This window comes from Helianthus annuus, chromosome 13 (genome assembly GCF_002127325.2).
Source record: "Helianthus annuus cultivar XRQ/B chromosome 13, HanXRQr2.0-SUNRISE, whole genome shotgun sequence".
Lineage (NCBI taxonomy): Eukaryota > Viridiplantae > Streptophyta > Magnoliopsida > Asterales > Asteraceae > Helianthus > Helianthus annuus.
The window spans coordinates 130,128,561-130,156,453 of record NC_035445.2 but is presented as its reverse complement, the minus strand read 5'-3'; the positions used below and the strand labels follow the sequence as shown (position 1 = coordinate 130,156,453).

The 27,893-nt window shown below is 38.6% G+C and overlaps 1 protein-coding gene across 1 annotated transcript; it reads left to right on the top strand.

Moving 5' to 3' along the window:
• The first annotated feature begins 14,180 nt into the window (after window positions 1-14,180).
• Window positions 14,181-27,427, top strand: LOC110899343 (kinesin-like protein KIN-13A). Its single transcript, XM_022146235.2, has 15 exons — window positions 14,181-14,438; window positions 14,542-14,648; window positions 14,930-15,190; window positions 15,267-15,488; window positions 16,949-17,140; window positions 18,612-18,713; window positions 18,808-18,885; window positions 18,964-19,045; window positions 19,774-19,936; window positions 22,289-22,618; window positions 23,160-23,378; window positions 24,656-25,220; window positions 25,838-25,903; window positions 26,386-26,596; window positions 27,165-27,427. The coding sequence occupies exons 3-14, from the start codon at window positions 14,990-14,992 to the stop codon at window positions 26,566-26,568; spliced, it is 2,403 nt and encodes an 800-aa protein (XP_022001927.1). The 5' UTR covers window positions 14,181-14,438; window positions 14,542-14,648; window positions 14,930-14,989; the 3' UTR covers window positions 26,569-26,596; window positions 27,165-27,427.
• Window positions 27,428-27,893: the final 466 nt, after the last annotated feature.

Here is a 27,893-nt window from a genome sequence, read left to right as displayed (position 1 = left end):
CGCCCCGAGGCTTCTGATATCTTCAAGGCTTCTGTTGAGCAGATGGAGAGGCTAACCTACCCTTACATTCATGAGGTATCCTCTTGCTTTGGTAAGCCTTTGTCTGTTTTACAGGGATTGAAGCCTGAGGGGTTGAATGAGAAGGTTTGTGCTGAGGTTTTGGGTTCTTTGTCGAGGAAGAGGTCTTACTCTGGGGACAGTGATGATACCCTTTCGAGTCTGCCTGAAACTTCGAAGGATGCTGGTTTGGAAACCTCTGCGGTTGGTGGTGAAGAAGGTGCCAAGATGAAGAAGACTAAGAAAGCCAAAAAGTCTAAGGGTGAAGGTTCTAGGCCCTCTGATAACTGACATTTATTCGTAGCTTTCTTAGCAAACACTTTAATGTTTTGTAATGTTTTAAACAATGTTTAGGTTTTGGGAACCCTTAAGGTTCCTATGGTTGGTTAGGCCTATATGGCCGTTGAACACTAGTTTTATTTGCAAGTCACTAGGGCTTGCTTTGACTATCTTATGAAGGTCTTTTATGGCCTTTCTAACTATGACATGATGGTTATCGTTGGTGTTTTTGTTTGTTCCATTTGCTTGGTTTGTTTTGTGGGGTTTCAACCCTTTAAGCTTTTTTGTACAGTTGCTGATGGGTTGAAGCCTTTAACCTTTCAAGCTCAGTACCTGTTGGTTGAACTTTGGGTAGCTTCTGATTTGGTTTGTATGTTTGGTTGATAGGCTTGTTTATTTATTCTTTCCTTGTCTTTGTTTACTTTGTCTTTATGTTTTTTTACACTTTAAAGGGTTCAGTGCTGCAGTCACTTTGCCTTAGTGTTTATCATCAAGACGTAGTATCTATCCTTTTCTTTTATTTCGTTGTAATTTGTTTGATTTCGTAAGTCTATTTATTGAGTACATTTTTTAGACTTAAGGAACGATTGATGTAGGCTGTTCAAACCTGTCTATGAGACATTGTTGTTTTTCTTTGATAAGTCTCATGGAGTTGGATTGATCTAGGAACTCACCCCTTATATAGGTCCATTCAACCCTTGAACCTATTGAGCGATATGGCCTGGGAGCTCATCCCCTTACATGGCCCTTGCCATGGAGTTTTTTGCTAGGTTCTCAACCTGATATTAGGATAGAAAGACAAGTTTGATAAAGTAACTTCATTCATTCAAGCAACATTTGCTTTTACAAAAGGTTTTTGTTTTGCTACAAACCAAACTTTCTAAACATAGAATTTTCTTAAAGTTTTTCCGTTCCAGTGCCTTGGGAGCCTTTTGCCTTCTAGATCTCCCAGCTTGTAGGATCCTCCTTTGTGTGCTTCGAGGATGGTGTATGGACCTTCCCATTTCGGGCCTAGTTTCCATTGATTTTCTTTTTTGCTTGCTTCGTTGTTTCTGAGGACTAGATCCCCTGGCCTGAATCGTTCGTTCTTGACCTTCTTGTTGTAATAGCTTTCCATCCTTTGCTTGTATTTGGCTTCTTGTATTGCTGCTTGATCCCGGGCCTCCTCTAGGAGTTGTAAGTTCAACATGGTCTCTTGTGTGTTTACCTCGGGATCCATGTTGACAATTCGTTGGGTTACAACTCCTATTTCAGCGGGGATTACGGCTTCGGATCCGAATACCAAGCTGTAAGGTGTCTTTCTGTGACTTGCTTTTTCTGTTGTTCTGATTGCCCATAAAACGCTAGGCAATTCTTCCAGCCAATTACTTTCATATCTCCCCAATCTTGTTTTGATGCCTTCCACTATGCTTCTGTTGGTCCTTTCAACCTGACCGTTTGACTGCGGGTAAGCCACTGAGCTGAAAATTTGGTTGATCCTGTACTCCTTGCACCAAAGGCTGAAGGGTTTCTCAGCGAATTGTTTCCCATTATCGGTCACAATTACCCCTGGCAGCCCATAGCGGCATATGATATTCTCCCATACAAAGTCTATGATTTGCTTTCCTGTGATCTTGGCGAGGGGTTTGACCTCTGGCCATTTGCTGAAGTAATCAATTGCTACCAACAGGAATTTTACTCCCCCTTTGCTTGGAGGGAATGGTCCAACAATGTCCATTCCCCATTTATGGAATGGCCATGCTGAGGTTATGGGGACCAAGTCATGTTTGGGACTTTTTGGTATTGGGGAGTGGATTTGACAGGCATCACATTTCTTCAATTGCTCGACGGTGTCACGATGCATTGAAGGCCAGAAATATCCCAAGTTCATGAGCTTTGCAACCACCGATCTAGCTCCAAAATGAGCTCCACATATTCCTTCATGCACTTCTTTAACCAAATACTTGCTTTGTTCAGGGCCCACACACCTTAGCAATGGTGCAAGGTATCCTTTTTTATAGAGGATTTCTCCTTGCAACACATACTGTCTTGCTTTGATCTTTACCCTTTCAGCTTCTATTTGATCGTTGGGTAGTTCGTTGTTTTGAAGGAATTTCTTTATGGGAGTCATCCAATTTGGATCTTCCTCGGTGACCACATCTTGTACTTCCAATTCGTCAATTGAACGAGCCTTCAACACTTCAACCAACACCTTTTTTGTGAGGTGGGCGAACGTGAGGGACACTAATTTGCTTAAGGCATCAGCCTTTTTGTTTTGGGATCTTGGAATCTGTTTGATGTTGCATGCCTGGAAGGTGTTCATTAATTCCTTCGATTTTTCTTTGTACCTTCTCATGTTGGGCTCCTTGGCGACATAGCTGTCATTGACTTGGCTTGATACTAGTAGTGAATCAGTGAACACTTCAAGCTTTTTGACTTTCATTTCTTTGGCTAGCCGGAGACCAGCGATCAGTGCTTCGTATTCAGCCTCGTTATTGGTGGTCTGAAAAGTTGAAACGAAGAGCATATGTGAATTCTAGCCCCTCAGGGTTGATTAGGATCACACCAGCTCCTGACCCTTCAACGCTTGAAGCCCCGTCGGTGAATAGTTTCCAGGCTTCAGGGTTGGAGGGTTCAGTGGTTGTGGTGTTTACTTCTTCAGTCTTTTGGCTTGGGACTTCTACTAGGAAGTCAGCCAAAACCTGAGCTTTGATTGCTTTTCGTGGGACGTAGGTGATGTTATGTTCACCTAGTTCTACTGCCCATTTTGCCAATCTACCTGAGTTTTCAGGCTTTTCAAGCACGTTCTTGACAGGTTGGTCAGTGACCACTTGTATGGGATGTGCTTGGAAGTATCTTCTAAGCCTTCTGGCTGTTTGGACCAAGGCTAGGGCTAGTTTTTCAAGGGGAGGATATTTGGTTTCAGCTAGTTTTAAAGTTTTGCTGAAAAAATAGACGGGTACCTGAGCCTTGTCTCTTTCAATGGTGAGGACTGCACTGATGGCTTCGTCGGCGACTGAGAGGTACACCGATATGAGCTCCCCAGTTTCTGGTGCTGCAATATCCGGTAGTGAAGCAAGGTGCTGCTTCATTTGATTGAAAGCTTCCTCAGCCTCATCGGTCCATCTGAAATCTTTCTTATCTGAACAATTCTTGAGCGTTTTGTAGAATGGTAGAGACCTTTCGGCCAGTTTTGAGGTAAAACGCTTCAAGGCTGCAAGCTTCCCATTCAAGCTTTCAACCTCTTTCTTGGTTCTTGGTGGTTTAGCTTCGAGAACGGCTTTTACTTTGTTGGGGTTGGCCTTGATGCTTTGCTTTCCAACAATATGACCCAGGAATTTTCCTTCCTCAAATCCAAACGAGCATTTTTCCGGGTTAAGCTTCATGTTGATTTTTCTAAGATTCTTGAAGGTTTCTTGGATGTCATCAAGCATCTGGTATTCCGTTTTGCTTTTGATCACCAGGTCGTCGACATATGCTTCCATGTTTCTACCAATTTGGTTTTCGAAGGCTTTATCGACGAGTCGTTGGTAAGTGGCTCCCGCGTTCTTGAGGCCAAAAGGCATCTTTTGGTAACAGAAAATGCCCTTGTCTGTGTGGAAAGCCGTCTTCTCTTCATCCTCTTTTTTCATGAGGATCTGGTGATAGCCTTTGTATGCGTCAAGAAAGCATTTGAACGGGTATCCCGTGAGGGAATCAACCTTAAGATCAATTTCTGGGAGTGGGTAGCAATCTTTAGGACAAGCCTTGTTAAGATCCTTGAAATCTATACACATTCTCCAAGAATTATCGGGTTTCCGGACCATGACAGGATTAGCAATCCATGATTGGTACTTAACTTCTCGGAGAATGCCAGCTGATACAAGCTTTTCAACCTTTTGGCAAGCTGCCAAGCTTCTTTCGGGTGCCAAACTTCTTTTCTTTTGAACCACTGGCTTGACATTCGGCGGTATTCTTAGCTCATGTTCAGCAATGTTTCGAGGGATCCCGGTCATGTCTTTGGGAGACCAGGCGAACACATCGCTGTGATGTTTTAGCAGCTTTTCAAGGTATGAAAGAGTATCTTGAGAGAGGTTGGGGTTGACCCTTATCCGCTGTTCGGGGTACTTAGGGTTGATGACTAACCCCTGCTTGTCTTTCTCGTCATTAGAACTTTCTCCTTCGATCAGGTAAGCTTCCTGAGAGGGTTGAAGGGTTGCAATCCCTCTTTCAGTGGGAAACTTGACAGTGCCATGGCCAACAGATACAGCCATGTAAAATGCACATTGTCCGGGCCTCCGTATGATTACGTCGTAGTTGGAAGGGATGTTGATAACCACGAAGGTTAGTGCTCGAGTCCTTTCCTTTAAACCTTCTTTGAAACAGACGTTAAGAGTTATTTGCCCCAAAGGCTTCAAGGTTATATCAGCGATACCTTTTATGGAGGTCCCGGAGGGTTGGAGCCTTGAACGCTCCTCGTCACTTAATTGGTTGAAAAACTTCTCGAACATGATTTCAGTGGCTGCCCCCGTGTCTATGTATGCTTTGCATGTTTGTAAGGTACCCACGATGGATTCAACCACAAGGGGACCAGGGAGTGGGTCCTTCCTTGTTGGGGGGAAGCAGACACACCGAAGCTCCCAATCCTCCAACCGTCGCTTCTTGTAAGGGACCTTTTCGTCAGAATATACCATGTTTACTTCCTTCCCTTTGCTTTCAGCCATCTTGTCTCGAACTCCCTTGACCAAGTGGGCAAGTTCTCCTGACTTGACAGCCTCTTCAATTCTCTTTTTCAGCTGGAAGCAATCGTTGGTGTGATGTCCCTTTTCTTCATGGAATTCACAGAACTGAGTGGAGTTCTCGTTTTTCCGACTTTTGGGAAGAGGCCTGGGAGGTCTGAAGTTTTGCTTGACCTCTTCCGTTGCCAGGATTTCTTGAGGGGTTTTGGTGAGAGGAGTGAAACTTATTCCTTTATCTCTGCTTGAAGGGTTTCGCCCTTCAACCCTTCGAGGGTCTGAACCCTTTGAGCGTCTGTCGTAAGAGTTAAAGTTGCCTCTCTTTCTGGCTGGGCTGCTACTTCGCCAACCAGAACCCCTTTTTCTTTGTTCTTTGATATCAACAGCTTCCTCTCCTCGAATATGAGCCTCGGCTCTTTCAAGGGCTTCTTCCAAGGTTTTGGGTAGAGATTTGTTGAAATCTCGTGTGAGATACTTAGAGGTTATGGCGTTCATAAAACCAGCCACCCTCATTTTCTCATCGGCCCCCACGTAGGTTAGCCCTTCTTTCTTATATCGTTCAATGAATGCTCGTAGGCTTTCGTCATCGCGTTGTTTTATCTGGAAGATCACTGTCGCGTCTTTAACGTATCTCCTTTGTTGGGAGAAGTTTGCCAGGAAGCCTCTGCTGAGATCATCAAAGCTTCGAATGCTTTGAGCAGGTAGGTCGTTGAACCAGATTCTAGCGGACCCAATGAGGGTCTGCATGAACATTAGGCAACATTCAGCGTTCGACCATTTTTCTATTCGAGCAGCACCAGTGAAGATCTGAAGATGATCTTCGGGGTCTTCAGTCCCATCATACGTTTTGATGTGGGCAGGCATTTTGATTTTTGACTGAAAGTCATAATCAGCTATCTGTCTTGAAAAGCATGAAAGGTTACTTGGCTTGTAAGGTTTAGCCAAGTCCTCTTCAGGCCTCGTACCCCCGTTGTTATTATTGCCGTGGTTTCCCTGGGTGGCCAGCACTTGATTGATGAAGTGTTGCCAGGGGAAGTTGGCCATCATCTGAGACATCATGTTGGGTACGAAATTGAAACCCTGAAGGCTTCCAGGACCAACCGAGCAGCTTACCCCAAGAGGGGTGCTGGCAACAGCACTTCGTGCTAAAGGGAGCACGGACAGGGCTTGCTCCCATGTGGTAGTTAGAGAAGTGGGACAACTGGTCACCGGGGATTGTAGGAGTTGATCGAGTGTTAACTCGTGTCCCAGAGGAGTGCTACTAACAGTTGGTTGGGAAGAGAGAATAGGATGAACAGTGGGATTTGTCATAGTGGACAGATAAGGGTGAAGGTTTGAAGGGTTGCTAGGACCGGCCTCACCTCTTGTAACGAAGGGAGGTAGTGGTGGCCCGGGGGATAACGTTGGCTCAGGTTCGTCGTAATCCAGACGAATCCTTACACCTTTTTCCCTTTCTCTGTTCACATGTTGGTTAAGAAGTGATCTCAGCTCAAGGAAGTTATGAGCGACCCCCTCGGGGGTAAGTTCAACGCGTGTCGGAGTGTCAGACACACCAACGTTGGGAGACGGAGCTCCAGATCTGGATGGGGTTGGTGTGTTAAAGGTAAGAAACTCGGGTGTACTCCCCGGAGTTGAAAAAGGTGTTGTTATCGTTGTGTGAGCTTGACCACTTCCCGGGGTAGAGGTGTTAGGGATCTGGTTTACCTCTCCCGGAGATCCACTTTCTGACATGGTGGTTTTGAATGCGAGGAGCTACACGTACCAGGTCTCTTTTGAGGAGAAACAGCGGCGTAGCCCCATGGTGGGCGCCAACTTGTTGATGCAACAAACACGGGACCAAGGATGGTAGCTGGGCTGGCCAGGCAAAAGGGCTGAAGGGTTCAGTTTTGCCTAACGCAGGTCGCGGGGTCCCTCCACGTTTGCAAAACGTGGAAGGAGGTTCACTAGTATGTTTGAATTATTTGCTTTGAAGTTCTTTCTCCAAGGCCGGCTCGGATCCAGAAAAGAAAGCAAATAGAATGAATGAGATGATTCTGATGAAGAGTTATTTGGAAGTAACAAAGAACTCTTTGAATGACTAGAGATTAAGGAATCTCTGTGTTTTTCGGAATGTCTTTGAAGTGTTTATGAGCTGTCTTCTTATAGTGGAAGACACCTCTCGAAATGGCATGGACTATACTAGCGAGACCTGTTTGCTTATGGAGGGTTTCCCCTTTTGGGGTTGAAGGCTTTGGACCCCTGGTTAATAGAGTGTGCTTGTGCAGACCTGCTCTGACTTTGTGAGTTGGTGAGCGTGAGTTGGTGGGACGAGGCTCTAGACATGACTAGTTACTGTTTCTCGATTCCCTCATTTTACAGCTTTTCATCCGATGAACCTTTCAACCTTTTAAGCTCTTTGCATATTAATAATTTTATTTATCCTTGGGCTACCCCCGTCGTCATCCCCAGTCTACGTTAAAAACGACCTATAGTCCTATAGTAATGTGTAACGTTCATGGCTGATTATTTGATATCGTATGACATGCATGGACGGACATATGTTATAGTCTGGGTGGGCGGGGCACCCATTGAAAAGAAAATTTTTAGTGTATTTTATAGGCAAAAATGATAGAAATTGGTAGAGTAGGTATTGAATCAAATAAACTCGTTCTTATTATTAATGATCGTACACATCTGGTTACATAAATTCCCTTATATATAACCTAAACAAGAAACCTATTTTGACTCAAATTAGGATTAAAAAAACTAACTCAAAAAACCCCTAAGTTTGTGACTCGGTCACTTTTTACCCGAGCTTTGTAAGTCGGTCACTTTTTACCCGAACTTACACAAGATTAGACTAACAATCACCCCCCTAATCTTGTGACACCAATGAGCCCTCTCATCTCGATGAACTTCAACCGTGCCAAGGCTTTAGTAAGGATGTCGGCCCGTTGTAAATCCCCGCTCACGTGTTCCACTTTAATTTGCTCCCGCAATAAGTTCTCGACTTTCAAACTTGTCTCTTCTTTTGATAAACCGAGCATCCATTTACCTATTGAATTGCTGAAAAACTGATCTGTCGCAGAATCGTCGCTAAAAACTGTCACTGGCTGATCAGATTCTGTCGCTGACTGGTCAGATTCTGTCGCTAACTGGTCAGTCTGGTTGCTATATGTCTGCTGTGTCGCTGACTGCCCAGATTGGTCGCTAATTCCTGTTGCTGACTGATCTGTTTGGTCGCTAACTTCTGTCACAATAGAGACTGGTTGGTCGCTATTTTCAGCCTTGTCATCTTTAGTCTGTATGCAAACTGGAGATACAACCTCAAGATTAATCTTGTAAATGCGATTAGGTGAACGAGGTACCTTCATTAGCAAAGTTCCGTCTTGCTCAAACATCCAAAGTATACCGTCTTGGATTACGATCTTGTACCCTGTCTCGTCCAACTGACCAATGCTTATTATATTACTTTCAAGTGCTGGAATATAGTAAACATCACGCAACACCCTTTGTTCCCCAGATTTTCCTTCCAAGACGACCATCCCTTGTCCTTTAATCTCTACGCATGACCCGTCTCCAAACTTCACTTTTCCCTTGATGTTCTGATCGAGGTTAGTGAACCATTCTTTTTTACCCGTCATGTGGTTACTCGCCCCGTTGTCAAGAAACCATGTATTGAGTTCACTTGGGCTCGAAGCATACATCCTTGGAATAATCCTTTCCTCGTCTAGAAACACATCATTAGCCTCTTCAACGTGTGTTTGCAAGTAAAGAACCGGTTCAACCCTTTGAATAAGATTGTTTTCCTCGTCCTCGTCCTTTTTACGTGTAGGACAATCCGAAGAAAAATGCCCTAATTCATCACATCGAAAACACCTTATCTTAGAACGGTCCTTCTTTGGTTTTTGATTCGGTTCCTTGTCTTTGTCTTGACCCCCGATTTTTCCTCGACCGCGACCCCGACCTCTTTGACTAGACTCGGTCGTTCCTTTGCCTTGATCGTACCCTTCCTTTTTTCTAGCTTCCCGCTCCTCATAAGTCAACAGTAACTGATCACTTCTAACCGGTTGCTCATTATCTTCAAGGTTGACGCGTTCCTCATAGGCTATAAGACGACCTACGACATCATCAAATCCAACTGTCTTAAGGTTAAGAGATTGCTCGAGAGAAGCAACCATATGAATAAACCTTTTCGGCAAACCATGTAGAAATCTTTTAACCAGTTTCTCTTCTTTAATCACTGTTCCAAGAGAAGCAGATCTAGAAGCAATCCCTGAAATCTTTCCTGCGAACTCAGCGATCGTACTTGGTTCCTTCATCTTCAAACCCTCAAATTCCGACATTAAGGTTTGAAGTCTTGCTTCTTTCACACGTTCAGCACCTTGATTGCGAGATTTCACCGCTTCCCACATCTCTTTTGCTGAATCATTGTTCCCAATCTGCAACACTAGCTCTTCGGGTAACCCTTGGAATAGCAAAGCGATTGCTATAGAATCTTTGTGAGTATCGATGGTCGTTCCTGGGTCAATCACATCCCATACCTTGTAAACCTTGAAGATTACCTTCATCTTCATAGCCCAAACGGTGTAGTTTGTATCCGTAAGCATTGGACATGGAAGACTAGGCATCGGTTCCTTCGTTGGAGGTACCCGATTCACGTTATCATCCATCCTTCGGTTTCGTCTGTTGTACGTGAGCAAAGTACTAGGACTTGAATCAATTTGCAAAACTCCACAACCGATTCCTTCCTAGAAACAATTTCCTCCTCTCTTTTTCTTTAATTGCAAGTTAAAGAAAACAAATCCTTTTGTATCTTTCTTTTAATTGCAATTAAAAACAATTATGCTTTTCTTCTTTTAATTGCTTCCTTCGAAAAAACAACCTACTGTTGCTTTATCTTTTTTTCACAATCCTTTTGTTGACTTTTGTACAAGAGAAATAAAATACCTTTTGTATACTTCTGAGTTTCCTTCTTTCACTCAAAAACAAACAAAATATTTTTACGTAATTGCAGCGAAGAAGCAACAAGCAAGACACCCTTTGCCTTAAATAAATTGCTGCCCAAATAAATAAATGAATCCCTTACCGAACAAGGCCTCCTCGCAATTTGTCGGTTCTCAAACGATTTCCAACTTGAAACCTGGTAACAACCGAACACTGCTGTGCAATCCCGATCCGAACAGAACCCGCCTGGTTCCGCTTTCCGACTGTCGACGCACGAACTATCTACTCGTCGTTGATTTCGTCACGTCTTACTTGCCGCTACCGCTGTACAAATTTCGTCGCCGCTGATCCTGCTGATCGGCGGTGTCTACGAGCTTGTCTCCTCCGGTTACGACTTCGTTACTCAAACTACAGAAACCGATTCTGACCTTATCGATTTCTTCACAGACTTGTGCGCCAAGTCTCGTCTGTCGCCGCCTTTTGTGATAGTCGAAACCCGTAGCAAGATACTTCAATCGCTGACCTTCGCTGATTGATCTCTTCTTGCCGGACTCGTCTCCCTCTCGATCGTTCTTCCAAGAAGCTCTGATACCAATTTGATAGAAATTGGTAGAGTAGGTATTGAATCAAATAAACTCGTTCTTATTATTAATGATCGTACACATCTGGTTACATAAATTCCCTTATATATAACCTAAACAAGAAACCTATTTTGACTCAAATTAGGATTAAAAAAACTAACTCAAAAAACCCCTAAGTTTGTGACTCGGTCACTTTTTACCCGAGCTTTGTAAGTCGGTCACTTTTTACCCGAACTTACACAAGATTAGACTAACAAAAAATCCCGACCGCACCCTTAAAATGTTGGTTAAAACCCACGTTCGCACCTCCTGTAAATAATTTCTAGATCCGCCACTGATGACATATTATTTTCTAACAGGCTTCAAGAAAAAGAATATTCATTAAAGTGACAATGTAGATTAATACCATAAATCAGAAAAAGATTGGAAAGGCCCAACTCGTCGTTTTCCTTGCACAATAATTAATAAACTAAGACCAAGTGTTGTGGTTTAACGTAACGTCACCCCATGTCGCTACTATGTAGACAATGAGCTTTAACTAACTCATTCCTAAAATTATCACGTTGTGGCTTAACTAAAATTTAAATAAAAATTATATATGATTGGTTGATTTTGAGGTTGACCCATGGAAAAACCTTCTCACGGCGTTAATGGGTTGGCAGCTCCCCTTTAACCACCACGGCATGGTGTTTAGGAGCATTAAAAGATGACGTGGAAGGTGCCGTTAAGCCAAGGTCTAATAAATTAGTTTCAAGGCAGCATCCACGCCATCTTTTAATTTTAATGTATGGTTTGATATCTCTCTTTGAAATACACCCCCACAACCACAAATGTTGTGAAATAATGTTGTGTATCTTCTTTGGCAGAACTACAAACAAGGGGTGCCCCTCCAACGGATAAGCTTTTGTAGCTTAACCTTTTAAATTGTGTTAGTTATAGTGGCTAGAGTGAATACAAGCGGTGGCGGACTCATGAATCTTTTCCAGTGAATTCCTATATAGGTTTTCACTAAAAAATTCTATATATTTCTGTATAGGTTATCACTAAAAATTTCAAACCGAGTGGGTTTTTAGGAACCTGATAAATAAGATTAGATCCGCCCCTAAATACAAGAGTGTATCTTTTTCATAAGATATTGCTTTTTTACACAACCACAAAATCCATGATATTGTCACTAACAACAATGCAAAGGCATCACCATATGTAACTTTTTTCATAGAATCACAGGAGATTGTTTCTTCACAAAATCCATAATCTTCTCACTAAAAACAATGCTTTGGTCTGCCATTGGTTAACTATTAGCACGACAATGTTCAATGGCAAAATTTTAAAGTATAAATGGAAGAAATACCACAATAAGGTTCTCATAGCTATACAAAATACCACATTACAAGGATATCATAAACACATTAGAATAAGACAAAAAATTAAATTAGAATCTTAAAGTGAACGGGGTGGTGCGAGTGGTGCGAGGAAGGCATCAGTGAACGGGTTTACTGCGCGGTAACACCGCCGCCGACCCTCCCCACCCCGGTAATTGAGTAAAGAATCTGTGTATAATCACCGTATAGGGGAAGAAGAGAGAGACTTGGATAATGATGGGTCACACTTTTTTCAAGCAATCACAATTTTTTGTTTTGTTTTTATATTTAAAAAAATATTACATCAATGTTTCAGTGCAAGATGAGACTTAGAGATGAGGATTGACATGGCAAGATGTTATTGGGTGGGTGGTGAATTTACCTCTTCTTAGGCCTGTGAATGAACCGAACGAACACGGACAGAGGCATGCTCATGTTTGTTCAGTTAACTTTAATCAAATACGAACACAGACATATAATCAAACAATTTTTTATGTTCGTGTTTGCTCATTAAGAAAATGGGTGTGTTCGTGTATTTAAGAACCTAAACGAACTGTTCACGAACTTAAACAAACATAAACAAACAAACTTAAACGAACATAATTAACAAACATAAACAATTGAAAAGAACATAAATATCCAAACATAAATGGACATAAAATAGTTTTTTTATATAATTTATTGATTAATTACGATAAGTTCTATCGGATAGCACATTTTTATCTCTTTTATGTTTATGTATATATGTATAAATACAACTCCATATGTAATTGTTCAAAAATATAAACGAACAAACTTAATGAACGAACATAAACGAACATTCACGAACATAAATGAACGAACAACACGTGTGTTCATGTTCGTTCATTTAATTAAACGAATATATATATTTTTTCATGTTCGTTCGTTTATTAAATAAACAAACATAAATCAACTCCCAGCCGAACAAGCTCACAAACAGTTCATGAACGTTCGGTTTACATGCCTACCTCTTCTCAAAATGTGACCACCCCTTTCACCCTTAAAGTCTCTTTAGTTAATGTAACTTATTTGTACTTTAGTTATCTATTAGAATTTTCAAAAAGATCTAGGAAAAATTTAAGGAGACACACACACGTATTATGCGCATTTGTGTGTTGTATTTTTCTTCAAATTTATCTAACTGTGTTTTGTATCAAATTTATCTAACTGTGTTTTGTATCAAATTTATCTAATTGTAATATTTGAGTTAATAGCTTGATCATCATAGGTGTAACCTCTATGTTAGATAACCAATATTTGCATTATATAGATTTGATAATAAAGACATTCTAACCATATTTAGGATGGTTTGAATATCTGGTAACCAATGTATAACACTCAATGATAAAAAAAAGTCTCAAAAGCTTTATATGTGCTATCGACAAATAACTATTTCAAAAAGTAGTTGTGAAGTGAAAATACACAAGCTACATTATAATTGGATCATATTAAAACACTCTCCTTACAACTTGGAATAATTGAGCGTGTCCATCATAGTGTACTATACAACAAAGGGACGATTTGAAAAGACACGTGAATTAAAACAAGATACACGAAGGGCGATTTGAAAAGACAGGTGGATTAAAACAAGATACACGAAAGCTATTACGTGCATCCGCTATTATAGACCATGTTAATTGATAAACACATATAAAGGAAAACAACTAGACTTTTATTATATTGAAAGCACATACAATTATCTAGCGAAAAGTGCTACATGATAAACCTAATACAAAGTGAGCCCACTAACTTTATTATTCTAACAATACCAAACTTAAGTACTTTGAGTTAACGTTATGGTCGATAATCAAACATAACCTACACAAGTATAACCGATTTCATTTATTTCACAACAAACCACTACATAACATCAAAACATTCAAAAAAACATAAAAACTTAAACCTTTCTCTAAGGCTAGAGGGTATGGGACCGTCCCCAGCCCGTCGCCGCCCTACACACCGTCCCGCCAGGGGCGTCGTCGTCTCAATCGTCGGGGTGTGGACATTGGGGACGTTCTCTACATGACAAAACCCCCACCTCCTTCTTCTCTCACACACATATACATACAACTCATATGTATATATTTTAGACTCATCCCCCCATTTCCTTAGTTTCATCCCTTTTACCCCATCCTACGTGACGCTTACATGACAGGTCATCCTCCAAACATGATCCTCAACCATATCGTCTAGCCTAATAACCCCCACCAAAGAATACATAACTAATATTAGAAGTTAGCCTTATTTAACTTCCAATTCACTCCTTTTAACTCACATCCCACCCAAAATACAAGGAATGATATACATACAGAGAGAGAAACTTTAACCTATATCTATCTGTCTCCCTATCATATAATTAACAAACAATAACAATCACCGTAAGCCATTAAAGCTGTACCATCATAATCGCACATGTTTCCCCCTATTTTCAACCACATCAATCCATTCTAGGGTTTTATGTTCCAGATCTGATTTCTCATTTCTCCATTTCAATTTATGCGCATTTTCGATTCCAACAGGTTCGGTTGTTCATTCTCTTCACATTGTTTGTAATTTTGTTGTTTGATTTGTTTTTGAGATCGCATTTGGTTTGTTTTTTTCGTTTTTTGTTGAAATTGTTAGGGATTTTGAGTTTACGGATTGATCTGCATGCGCCACAAGTGTTTGAATTGTTGAGATTTGGTTGATCTGAGGCGTGTTGATTCGAATTGATGCTCGTTTGTTTGTAGGTATGTGTGTTTTTTGGTGATAAAATTGTTGTGTATGTGTAGGATTTTTGAAATTGAGTGTCTGAAATGGTGGTTTTGTGTTAATCAACACATATACATATATACATACATATATACACACACACACACACACATTGGGGTTGTGTGTGTAGGGGGGGGGGGGTGTTCTGTGATAACATCTAGGGGTGTTGGTTGGTTTATTCGGTTTTGAAATTTTTTTGGACCTAGAACGGATCCGAATTAGAAATGTGTCTCACATGATGTTTGTTTTGTGGTTGAAGTGTTTCGGTGAATAAGTTTAAGAAGAAAAGTTGGCTCCCCAACGCCGATCGCAGCGCCATATGGGCGGCCAGATGCAGCAGAGAAATGCTTCTGCAACTTCTCTGTATGATCAACCTGCAGAAGGTAATGCAGGTCCTTCGGGTGATGCCGGAGATGCTGTAATGGCAAGATGGCTCCAGTCTGCAGGTTTACAGCATCTGGGCTCACCGGTTGCGTCTAATGGAGTTGATCAACGCCTGCTACCCAATCTTCTCATGCAGGTATGTTATTTTTTTCTCGTATTTTTAAAGGAAACCGATGTCTGTTTAATGAGCTATCTTTTACTTCTGTTGGCAGGGATATGGGGCACAATCTGCTGAAGAAAAGCAAAGGCTTTTTAAATTAATGAGGAACCTCAATTTTAATAGCGAGTCTGGTTCTGAGTCATTTTCTCCAACAACCCAAGGTTCTGGAGGAATTGGTGCATCAGATGGTTTCTATTCTTCCGAGTTTAGGGGTGATTTTGGAGCAGGGTTATTGGATTTACATGCTATGGATGACACAGAGCTTCTTACAGAGGTATGAATCTCATTGTTTAGAATGTGTTTAGCCTTATGCGCGTCGCCTGATATATATGGCTGCCTGTATGTAAAACAAGTATACAATGATTACAATTTAGTAGAGTCCAGAATGGTTGCTATGTCTTTCAAATTTTCGGTAATTGTTGCAAGTAAAAAACGTTTGTGTATTTCGGGATTTCATCTTGATTGAAGTTATCTCAGAATATGTTTCACACATGCGAGATGTTTAAAGTTCGATGCTATATGCAATGCACATTGAACACCCATGAACTATAGTTATGGAGTAACTTGAATGTACCTTTTCTAGATGGTCTGTAGGCTACTATTAGTATGTGTTCCACTTCCACTTTGGCTGCTATTTCATTTAAATTAGTAAAGTTAGAGAGCATATAAACACAGCTGACCTGTCGATTTTTAACGTCATCTGTGTACAATAATTTGATTAGACGCCAAAACCAAAAATATTTTCGGACGAGATGCTTGTTGAAACTAGTTACATGGACTCTAGAATTTTAAGCTATAACCTTCATGAATAAATGGGCACACGAGAGTTCTGGTGTACCTTTTGATGTGATCATTTCAATTTTAGAGGCTTAAAAAATAACATAGTGTGCATCCTTGTTGTAATTTATATAACCTTAAAATCGAAGGTCGGTGGCTCCTCATTCTACCCCTAACTTTGGTATAATGTCAAAATTAATCCTCTACTTGTAAATGACCCATTCTACCTCTAACTTTGGTATAATGTCAAAATTATTCCTCTACTTTATAAATGTCACGATGACCCCCTCAAGTTTCTAAAGTTTCAAGTTTACCCTAAAACTATTTTTTACGTTTTTATGTTTATGTAAATGTCAGTATAATTCGAGTTCGTCTACGCTTTAAAGTAATTTTTGTTTGGAACGAATCGGATCAGTTATAAAATGCTTTATTTTTTATCTATGTTTTTGAGTTGGACTACGTTTTGGCGTAAATTTTGTTTGGAAACAAACCGGGTCAAAATATAATACGTTTTTATTCGGTGGTATAAATTTGAGTTGTTATACGTTTCGGCATAAATTTAGTTTGGAAACGAGTCGGGTCAATTGTAGTCTATGCTTTATCACGCCGTGTACGACACCACTGCACGTGTTTATTTTATGTAGGTTTTGAGTTGGTCTATGTTTCGACGTAAATTTTGTTTGGAAACAAGGCTGGTCAAATATTATACATTTTCATTTAACGGTATGAATTCGGATTAGTTTACATTTCAACGTTTAATTTAGTTTGGAAACGAGTCGGGTTGTAGTCTATAATTTATCATGTCGCGTACGGCGCCAGCGCAATGCGCAGCGGGTATAAAAACTAGTTGTTTATAAAAAAATATGGTACAAAGTTTCTGTGAATACATGTCTATTACATAAGTTCTTTTGCATTTGGTGACTCATATCAAAACTGATTTGATTTTTCTTTTACCAGAGTGTCATGTCAGAACCATTCGAGCAATCACCTTTCATTCCTACGACTACTAAAACAGTCAACAATGACTTTGACCCCCTGCCTAATCGGCAGCAAAGAGGACAGGCTGATGTAGACGTGTTTCAAGGACTTCCGACCCTTGAAAAAGAAATTAGTTCAAGGGAAAATAACGTTGCTAAGATTAAAGTTGTGGTATGTAGTTCCTCTGTCTTTCTCTTGTGGTCATTAGTAGCACTTAATAGTTAATACACATCTGATTTTGTTAGATATATTGTTAAATGTTAATCATAGAAGCCTTATTTAGTAGTTAAATATACATGTATTATGCTGTGGCCAACATTTATCTGACTGTCACACGTTGGGATGATAATTAGCTGAAAGTTTTTTTTAATTATTAGTTGAAAGCGTAGTTGTTGATAGCGAAGACAGCGTTGCGTTCGCTATCGCGCACTTCATAGCGTATCGCACATATCTCGCAATCTATAAATTAGCGACTCCATAGCGTGATTATAGCAGGATTCCGACGACGAATTCCCGCCCCTGTGCTGCAATTTCTGCTGTAAACCTACGGAAACCAGGAAGAAGAAGAAGAACAGCGATTGTTTCTTGCGTTTTAGCCTTTTCAGGGTTGAATAACTTTATGTAATTTAACGTTTAACCCCTCTATCTTTCACTAGTTTACATTTAGACCTTAAAACTTGTTAAAATTTACATAAAAAGTGTAAAATTAGTTTGTGTATTTTAACATTTAGGGTCAAGTTATTCTACAAAGGCTTCTAATTGTAAGAAGTGTAAGAAGGATTTATAGAGTCACAAGTGTCCAATGACCTAAAACTAAACCCACTACATCACCACCAAAAACCTACACCCCCACCCCACCACCACCACCACCCAAAAACCTAACCCCCCCCCCCCCCACCACCCCCACCCCCCAAAAACCTAAAAAAACCTAACCCCCCCCCCCCCCCCACCCCACCCCCCAAAAACCTAAAAAAAACCTAACCCCCATCCCCACCCCCACCCAAAAACCTAAACCCCCACCCCCCACCCCCTCTGCAAAAAAAAAAAAAAAAAAAATTTTTTTTTTAGGGTGGGTGATGTGGGGGGGGGTTTAGGTTTTTGGTGGTGGTGGATGTTTAAGGTTTTTTTTTTTTTTTTTGTAGTGGGGTTTTTTTGTGTAGTGGGTTTTTTTAGGTTATTGGACACTTGTCACTCTATAAATCCTTCTTACACTTCTTACAATTAGGATCCTTTGTATTTGATCCTAATCCTTAACATTTAAACCCCTCTATTTTCACTAGTTTACAATTGGTCCTTAAACTTATATATTTATACATAAAAAGTATAAAATTAAAATTATATATAAATATAGCTATTTTTTATTTCTTAAATTTATAACTACCTTATCAGCTATCACTAAACACGAAATAGCGGGCGCTCTTTCGTCGCTATCGCTACGTACAGATAGGTACCTTGTCGCTATTTGTCGCTATTCGCTATCGATAACCATAGTTGAAAGTGACTGAATGTTATAGGAACATGCCCCTTATGTTATTTGAGCGATTTTAGCACGCTTTCCTTGTGTAGTTTAAACGAAAAATAATAAAACCAGAAACTGGTTTCTGGGAGTTGAAAGAGTTATCAAGTTGATGGCTTATATTAGGTACGCAAGAGACCACTGAATAAGAAGGAACTCGCTCGCAAGGAAGATGATGTTGTGAGCGTTTGTGACAATGGTCTAACTGTCCATGAACCCAAGCTAAAGGTTTGGGCATTTCTTACGTTGAAAGTTAAAATTAATAAGCTATATTAAGTTGCAACATTTGGCTGAAAAAAACTGATTTTTGATTTTATTAAAGGTTGACCTGACCGCTTATGTGGAGAGGCATGAGTTCTGTTTTGATGCTGTTCTTGACCAACAAGTAACCAATGATGAGGTAATCAACCTTGTGTGTTCAAATGCTCAAATTGATTTTTGCTACTGAAGGTTCAATTTAGTGGTTTGCTTGAAACAGGTTTATCGTGAAACTGTACAGCCAATCATACCTATAATATTTCGGAGGACCAAAGCAACTTGTTTTGCTTATGGCCAGACAGGTATCTTATAGGCTCTATATCTTTATTATTATACTAGGTTACAATCCCGTGTATTACATGGGTTGATAAATGTAATGTTATATAATTAGTAATAAAAAAGTTATGTTTAAAAAAAAAACACATGCATTGCACGGGTGAATAAACTTGTGTGTTATACTAATAGAATAAATCATAATGTAATTCGTTTACATATACAGTCGTCAAGATATGTGTTTAAAAAATGAACATTGATGTGACAGTTATAAATTTAGTTAAGCTAAGTTTTAAAACAGAATTTCTTTCAACTTGATGTTAACTTTGATCTTTTAATACCACATATTTTTTTATTATTATTTAACATATTGTATTTTACCATTCTTACGATCCAATCACCTTAATATATAATTTTTTTTATTATTTGTTTTTAATCTTTTAATAATTTTACCAACGTAATTTTGGTGAAGTTGTAAGTAAAAAGTATTAGTTTATTTAAAAAATTAGTAATTAGTTTCCATAATTAATTTGGTTGGATATAAAAACTATCTTTAATTAAAAAAATAAGTATCCATAATTAAGTAGCAGAGAGAAACAGGAAAACAAAAAATTGATTCTTCCAATGGATGACAAGTGTCCCCCATTGTTTTCTTTTATTATGTAGTATAGATATAGATAGATTAGTGATTTCTGTTTGCGTTTTTTGGTAACGAGTTTAGCCGATTTAAGTGGTTTTGCTGGTATTCTTAATGCAGGAAGCGGTAAAACCTATACAATGCAACCGTTACCTCTTAGAGCTGCAGAAGACCTTGTTAGATATTTAAATCACCCAACTTACCGTAATCAAAAGTTCAAGTTATGGCTTAGTTACTTTGAGATCTATGGTGGAAAGCTCTACGATCTTCTAAGTGATAGAAAGTAAGTGCTCTATTTTAATAACTAATTTGAAGTTGAGTAGAGTATATGGATGGTCCCTGTGGTTAACCAAAATTTTGGATTTAGTCCCCAGCTTTTTTAAATTACACGGATGGTCCCTGTGGTTTGCACTTTGTAACACACGAGTTGACACAACCCGCGCGTTGCAGCGGGATGTTGATTATGAATGCTTGTATTATCACTGTATGAGATGTTGATTACAAACGTGCCTTTATTACATGTTGAAACACACTTTTCTTCAATTTGACATCGATACCGGTACGGTACCTATTTCATCTCTAATTACACTTACATGACACTATATCTGAAATTTGAATGCCAACAACATACCCCAGCCCAGCCCTGGTTGATTTTAGATAAGGAGGAAATTTGAATGGAATATCTTTATAAGATGTATGCTCATTCTTGCTTTCAAACTAACTGAGTAGTAAAAAAAGATCCATTTTTATACGCAATTATTAGCAGGGAACAAATTATGTATACAGTATACTATAAAGGAATTCCATTTTATGTATTTGTATCTGTATCCGTAATTATATTATGATGTGAAGGACTTGCAAAAAATGGATCGACAAAGGATAATTCTTGAAATGTATATATGAAATATTCATCTCATGTGTAGCAACATGTACAATCAAATCTCAATAGAACAATTCTAAATGAAGATCAATAAAACCTAAACGAAATTACGATAACTGAAAAGACAAAAGGGTTTTAGAAGCCCTTTTCATGCAAAAGGATTTTAGTTTCGAGTAAAAAAACATAAATGACTGAACACAATTGTGTTTGAATGCTATTTAAGTTTAGTTTTGAATATTGGTCAAAGTTTTAATTCACAAACAATTTGCAAAAGCATCATTCTGTTTCTTCCTGCCGGTTCTCTCCTCCGGTGATTTTTTTTTGTCGTCGGCCTCAAGCAAATGCTCAAACCTTTTGCAATCGGGGCTTCGAATTCTTCTTCGATCTTTTCTTGTCACCTCTGCAATGTTTCTTATGTTCTTCGTTTGATTAACACCTGTTCTAATTCCATTTCGCCGGTCTTCTTCATATTCGCAATCTGAGAATTCGATTCTCAAGAAACAATTCCGCAATTCTTTATTACATCAACAGAAAACACATTACTGGTTCTTTTCCTTTTTCCGAATTGATCGGTACTCGAAATCACTCCCATCTTGTCCTGATCGTGTTCTCATTCTTGATTCGTTCTTCGCGATTGATACCAATTTCAAAGGATCAATTAACACATAATAACAAAATCAAGAACAACGCACAATTAAATGACATAAACTAATTCACAATATAATTTATGTATGAATGGATTTACAAATGATCCTGTCGGCCTTGCCAGAAGCCAATCGTCATGTCGTTTCACCAAAGAACACGACGTGACGTAAGTCTCAGAAACTTCAAATTCCGCAAGGTATCTCCGTATCTGTATCCGTAATTGCTAACTTTTTCTGTCACGATCTATTTGCACAATCTTCGTCACTTTCGTCATCGAAATTCTAGAGATTTTGTTTATATGGTATGGAGATTTTATTTATATTATCACTTTATGAAAGAAGTTGGGTGATATAGTTTGTTTGATCAGTACCTTTTCATTTTTTAACCAAATTGGCCTTTCATGCATATCTGAATTCCGATGATTGGTAATAAATACCTGATGCAATGGTTCATGCATATCTGAATTCATGTTTATTTGTAGTATTATATAATATAATGAAAGGGTGTGAGTAAAATGAACTAAAGTGTGTGACTTTTAAACAAATGAGACATAACCCAAGTTGCTAATTGTATAAGGGTATAATTTAGTCCCCAACTTTTGGTAAAAGTACATGGATGGTCCCTGTGGTACGCACTTTGTAACACATTTAGTCAGTAAACGTTGGGGGCGAAATGCGTTACAAAGCGCAAACTATAGAGACCATCCGTGTACTTTTGGCAAAAGTTGGGCACTAAATACGTTACAAAGTGCAAACCATAGGGACCATCCGTGTACTTTTAAAAAGCTGCGGTACGCACTTTGTAGCGCATTTAGTAACTAAACGTTGGGGACTAAATGCGTTACAAAGTGCAAACCACAGGGACCATCCGTGTACTTTTGGCAAAAAATGGGGACTAAATACGTTACAAAGTGCAAACCACAGGGACCGTCCATGTACTTTTGAAAAACTAGGGACTAAATCCAAAATTTTGGTTAACCATAGGGACCATCCATGTACTTTACTCTTTACAATTTTACACACTTATTTCTTATATCAGAAGATTTTTAAGTATTACTTAGTTCACAATTTGTTTATTAATTTTGACGGAACTTTTTCATGTTTTGTCTAGAAAACTTTGCATGAGAGAAGATGGAAGACAGCAGGTTTGCATTGTCGGTTTACAAGAATTTGAAGTTTTAGATGTACAGATTGTTAAAGAATACATTGAAAGAGGGAATGCTGCTAGAAGTACCGGCTCTACTGGAGCTAACGAGGAATCTTCAAGGTCACACGCCATATTACAATTAGTTGTGAAAAAACACAATGAGGTAAAGGACACCAGAAGGAAGAATGATGCCAATGATACCAAGAGTGGAAAGGTTGTTGGGAAAATCTCGTTCATTGATCTTGCTGGCAGTGAGAGAGGTGCTGATACAACTGACAATGACAAACAAACACGGTAATGAGAACGTAGTTTTATTTTTTAGAGTAAAATGCCATTTCGGTCCCTGAGGTATGGCCAGTTTTGCGTCTTTGGACCAAAGGTTTGTTTTTTCGCATCTGGATCCAAAAGGTTTTAAATCTTTCCAATTTTATCCGCCTCGTTAACTTCATCCATTTTTCTCCATTAAGTCGGGGGTATTTCCGTCTTTTTTGCTAACTTAAAGGGCAATTTGGTCTTTTTCAGGGGTATTCGGTCTTTTTACATAAAGTGAAAAAGACCGAATTGCCCTTTAAGTTAGCAAAAAAGACGGAAATACCTCTGACTTAACGAAAAAAAAAATGGATGGAGTTAACGAGCCGGATGAAAATGACAAGATTTCAAACCTTTTGGATCCGGATGCGAAAAAACAAACCTATGGATGAAAGTCGCAAAATTGGCCAAACCTCAGGGACGAAAATGGCATTTTACTCATTTTTTATTATAACAAAGAACTACCCAATTCAACCCCTTTGCATATCAGCAGGTTTTATTTGTGTTAATCACCATGTATATCCAGGATTGAAGGTGCTGAAATTAACAAGAGTCTTTTGGCTCTTAAAGAGTGCATTCGTGCACTTGATAATGACCAGATTCATATTCCGTTTCGTGGGAGCAAACTGACTGAAGTTCTTCGTGATTCTTTTGTTGGAAATTCAAGGACTGTTATGATATCTTGCATTTCACCAAATGCTGGTTCTTGTGAACACACTCTCAATACCTTGAGATATGCTGATAGGTAATAGTTTTATTTCTTTATTTATTGAGTAAAATGCCAAAATCGTCCCTGAGGTTTGGGCGCTTTTGCCTGTTACATTCAAAATAAGAATTTTTTTGTAACTGGACCCTGGCGTTTCATTTTTGTTGTCATTTCCATCCAAATCACTAACTCGGTTAAAATGTGTCGTTAACTCAGGGACGATTTTGGCAATTTCATTAACTCATAGACGATTTTGGCAATTTACCTATTTATTCTTTTGTTTTTTAATTTTTAAAATTTTATTTTTTATCTTTAAATAGAGAATAATAAAAATAAGGGAATATGTCACAGAATAGTAACCAAGTTTCAAAAGTGTTCTAATTAGGTCACTCGTATCGTTTTTGTCTCAATTAGATAGCTTAACATTCAAATCGAGTCATGTCCTTTTTTCTATGTGTCAAGAAAAAAATGAAGAATAAGATGTTGGGGTCGGATTATTTTAATATATGAAATTATATTTATTAAAAATAAAAACACTTTAATTACATTAAAAATAAAAAAAAACAAGTTACAATTCACGTCATCACTCAAAGTTAGCATCAAAAAATAATTATAAATATAATATGTAGGGTTAGGTTAACGTACAATAGCTCTTATCGTACAATATGTACGCGATCATCTCAGCCGTCCGATCCGGTGCGAATTCACTTTTGAACATGCGATTTGTACTGAAAAACCAACATGCGAAATTGCTACAAAAAAACCAACATGCGATTTCCATCATACTTTTTAGAACATGCGATTTCACAATATTGTACGTATTGTACGTTAAGGGATATTGTATTTTACACTTTCACATAATATATATACATAGTTAATTTATTTTTGTTTAAAGGTAAAAATGAAAATTAAAAAAAATAAATAGGTATATATAAATAAGTGTGTGTGTATATATTATTTAAAGATAAAAAATAAAATTTAGAAAACTAAGAAACAAAAGAATAAATGGTAAGTTGCCAAAATCGTCCCGAGTTAACGAAATTGCTAAAATCGTCCTTGAGTTAACGATGCATTTTAACTGAGTTATTGATTTGGATGAAAATGGCAACAAATATGAAACGTCAGGGGTCCTATTACAAAAAAAATCTTATTTTGGATGTAACAGGCAAAAGTGCCCAAACCTCAAGGACGATTTTGACATTTTACTCTTATTTATTTATTTATTATTATTAATAATATTAATATCGTTGTTTTTATCTATATTATGTTTTCTTGTTAGTGCCTATTCTTATGTACCAATATGCTAAAATAAACAGAGTTAAAAGTCTTTCAAAAAGCGGAAATTCGAAAAAAGATCAAGTTGGAACTTCACAGGCAACTACTAAGGACTCCTCATCAGCAAATTTGCTAGTTTCTTCTGACGGAGAGGACATGTACGATCGCAATCAAGAGGCAAAAGTTATGGATACAGGTAAATGGGGCCCGCAAAGAGACAATTTATCTTACAACGCCACATCCGATTTTGAGAAACAACCTATTCCAAGTTCTTCAAATTACACCTTCAAAAGTCGGGATGAAAGTGGCTTCGAACAGGAGAAAGCCGATGCAAAGAACACTTTTAGCGGCTCCTATAGTCAGAGAGTATTCCCTAGGCCAAGTTCGGTTGATACAACAGAAGAAACCGTGCAGAGGGTATCACCACCGCGAAGAAAAGTTAACTGGCAGAAGAAGGATAACGGTGATGAAAAACCTGAAAAAGGCTGGTTAAAAAGAGATGGTAATAATACTGATATTTCAAATATCCCAAATGCCAGTTATATGGCGTCAAAACAGTCGGAACCAGAGCAGCTTCATGATGAGAATGTCAATGAAATACTTGAGGTAGGTAGTTAATATGTGGTAAATGATGTTTATGCAGTTGACCAAGTTTGACTGCACACCTATGCTAGGGGTGCTAAATGGGTCGTGTCAGCGGGTTGACGGGTCCAGCTCGGCCCGGACCCGAAAATTTTAGACAAACCTGAGCACGACCTGAATATTCACGGGAACACGACTGGTTTAACCCTTTTTTTTGAGTTTTTTTTTTTTTTTTTTTTTTTTTTTGCAAATTAGTATATATTGAAATTAAGGTTTACTACAAAAAACCACAAATGTTTATAATACATTTACATTTTAATTATGAAATCTTATGTCAAGTTCTCTTTTGAAGCTATAATTTTGGCATAATACACCCACCCAATTTAATTTATGACATAAAATATATAGTAAAAATTTAAATATAATATAAATGGATTCAGCGTGTCAACCCGCCAACCCGCCCAGGTTGACATGAACCCGACCTGTTTAGCTAAACGGGTTCGCGGGTTAAACCTGAAACTTACCCGAGCCAATTAAGACTAAACCCAAACCCGCGAATTTCATGTTAGGTTTTTGTCAGAAATTCACACCCCTAAATTATGCTCTTAATTGCAACTTAAAACAGCATTATGATTTTGTAGGAAGAAGAAGCTCTGATTGCAGCTCACAGGAAAGAGATTGAAGATACAATGGAGATAGTGCGTGAAGTAAGTGCTACTGCCAGTTTACATCAAACGTTCCTGTTTTACTTCAGATTCATTTTTTTAGAGTAAAGTACACAGATGGTCCCGACGGTCCCTGTGGTTTACTAAAATTTTGGATTTGGTCCTACTTTACAAAAGTACACAGATGGTTCCTATGGTTTGCACTTTGTAACGCATTTAGTCCCCAGCTTTTTCCCAAAAGTACATGGATGGTCCCTGTGGTTTGCACTTTGTAACACATTCAATCCCTAACTTGGACATGCTAAAACCTTTAGATTTGTTGGCTGACGAGTAAATGCATTACAACGTACAAAATGCAAACCACAGGGACCATCCATGTATTTTTGAAAAGTTAGGGACCAAATCCAATATTTTGGTAAACCACAAGGAACCATCCGTGTACTTTACTCTTTTTTTTTTTTTTTTAAAACTATTTTTATTCTGTCAAATGGTGTAAGTAATGGTGCTATTTAATTTGAAACCAGGAAATGAAATTGCTTGCAGAAGTTGATAAGCCAGGTAGCCTTATTGACAACTATGTGACCCAATTGAGTTTTGTGTTGTCACGCAAAGCAGCAAGTCTTGTGAGCCTCCAGGCTCGCCTTGCTAGATTCCAGCACCGACTTAAAGAGCAGGAGATTCTCAGCCGTAAGAGAGTACCTCGTTGATACAAAAAAAGAAAACACTTTTTGCCATGTAAGTACACATTTTCTTTATTGACATCTAGAGGTGGCATAATGACACTGTTCTATTCTATGGGTTGGAACGAGGGGTAGCAATTCTCGACACGACTTGAAAATAATGAAGTTTTGGGTTGTCATATTTGACTTGTTTAATAAACATGTAATATACGGGTTTAAGTGTTTAATTAAATAGTTGGTGTTCGGGTCAACAATTTTAACATGTTTAAATAAACAGGCCAAACAGTCAACCCATTTACGATCTGATTAAAACATGTACGAACTACGACTTGATTACTACTCGCCGACCTGTTTGACACTTTAGATAAATCCGTTAAACAGGTTACATGGTTTCAAGTGTGTTAATGTTTTTGACGAATAAATATATGGGTCGTGTTTGGGTTGAAGATTTCAACCTGCCAACCCGAAACCCGACATGGAAAATGCTACTTTTGATGTTTTTTCTTATGCATGACTAAGAAAAACCCGACATGGAAGATTTCAACCTGCCAACCCGAAACCCAACAGTAAAACAGTTAAGTGTCTATATGCATGACTATTTTGGTGATTTCCGGTGGTTGCAGATCTGATGTTGATGTGGCTGTGGTTGTGGATATTTGTTTGGGTTAGTTTTGAGTGTGGGGAAGAGAGATGTGTTTTGATTTGAATGGGGGAATTTGGATTGTAAAGATTGTGAGTAGTAGAAAGAGAAAACACAAGTTTACCCTAAAACTACTACTACCACTGCTGTGCTGGTTTTTATATGTAATGGTGAATTACAGCTTCCAATATACAACTCAACTAATTCTACTCACTATCAACATTTATTATTGTTATTATTATTATATATAGATAAAGGAAAGAAATGCATGAGGATGAGAGCAGGGAGGATCTTAGTTAAGCCCCCTCTCCGGTCTTTGTTTTTTCGCTTCCAAGTAGTATAAATTTTATTGAAAAGTGTAGCATATATGATGAGACAGCATAGACACTGGTATACGGGTTAGTAGTTCTGCTTGCGATGCACAATTAGCTCTCTATATAATCCCATTTTTTCGCCATTTAGTTGTTTTAATGTAGGGCTTTTCATCGGTTTGTTTTTCATTCGCTTTTGGGGTTTATTCGACAGTAACCGTACCAAACTGAACCTGATAAGATAAGTGTTTAACTGAATTCAACATTTTGTAAAACCGGTTTAAACTGGATATTCGGTTTTCACCTATTGAGCATTTTATAAATCCGATAATCATCATCATCACACTCGGTAAATCCCAATAATAATAAAATGAAGGTAGGATCTGTGGAGGGTAAGATAA

Coding starts and splice junctions, on each gene's coding strand:
- LOC110899343 (XM_022146235.2), top strand. CDS start 14,990: ATGGGCGGCCAGATGCAGCAGAGAAATGCTTCTGCAACTTCTCTGTAT. Junction 15,191..15,266: donor TACCCAATCTTCTCATGCAG/GTATGTTATTTT, acceptor TTCTGTTGGCAG/GGATATGGGGCACAATCTGC. Junction 25,221..25,837: donor ATGTCAATGAAATACTTGAG/GTAGGTAGTTAA, acceptor ATGATTTTGTAG/GAAGAAGAAGCTCTGATTGC.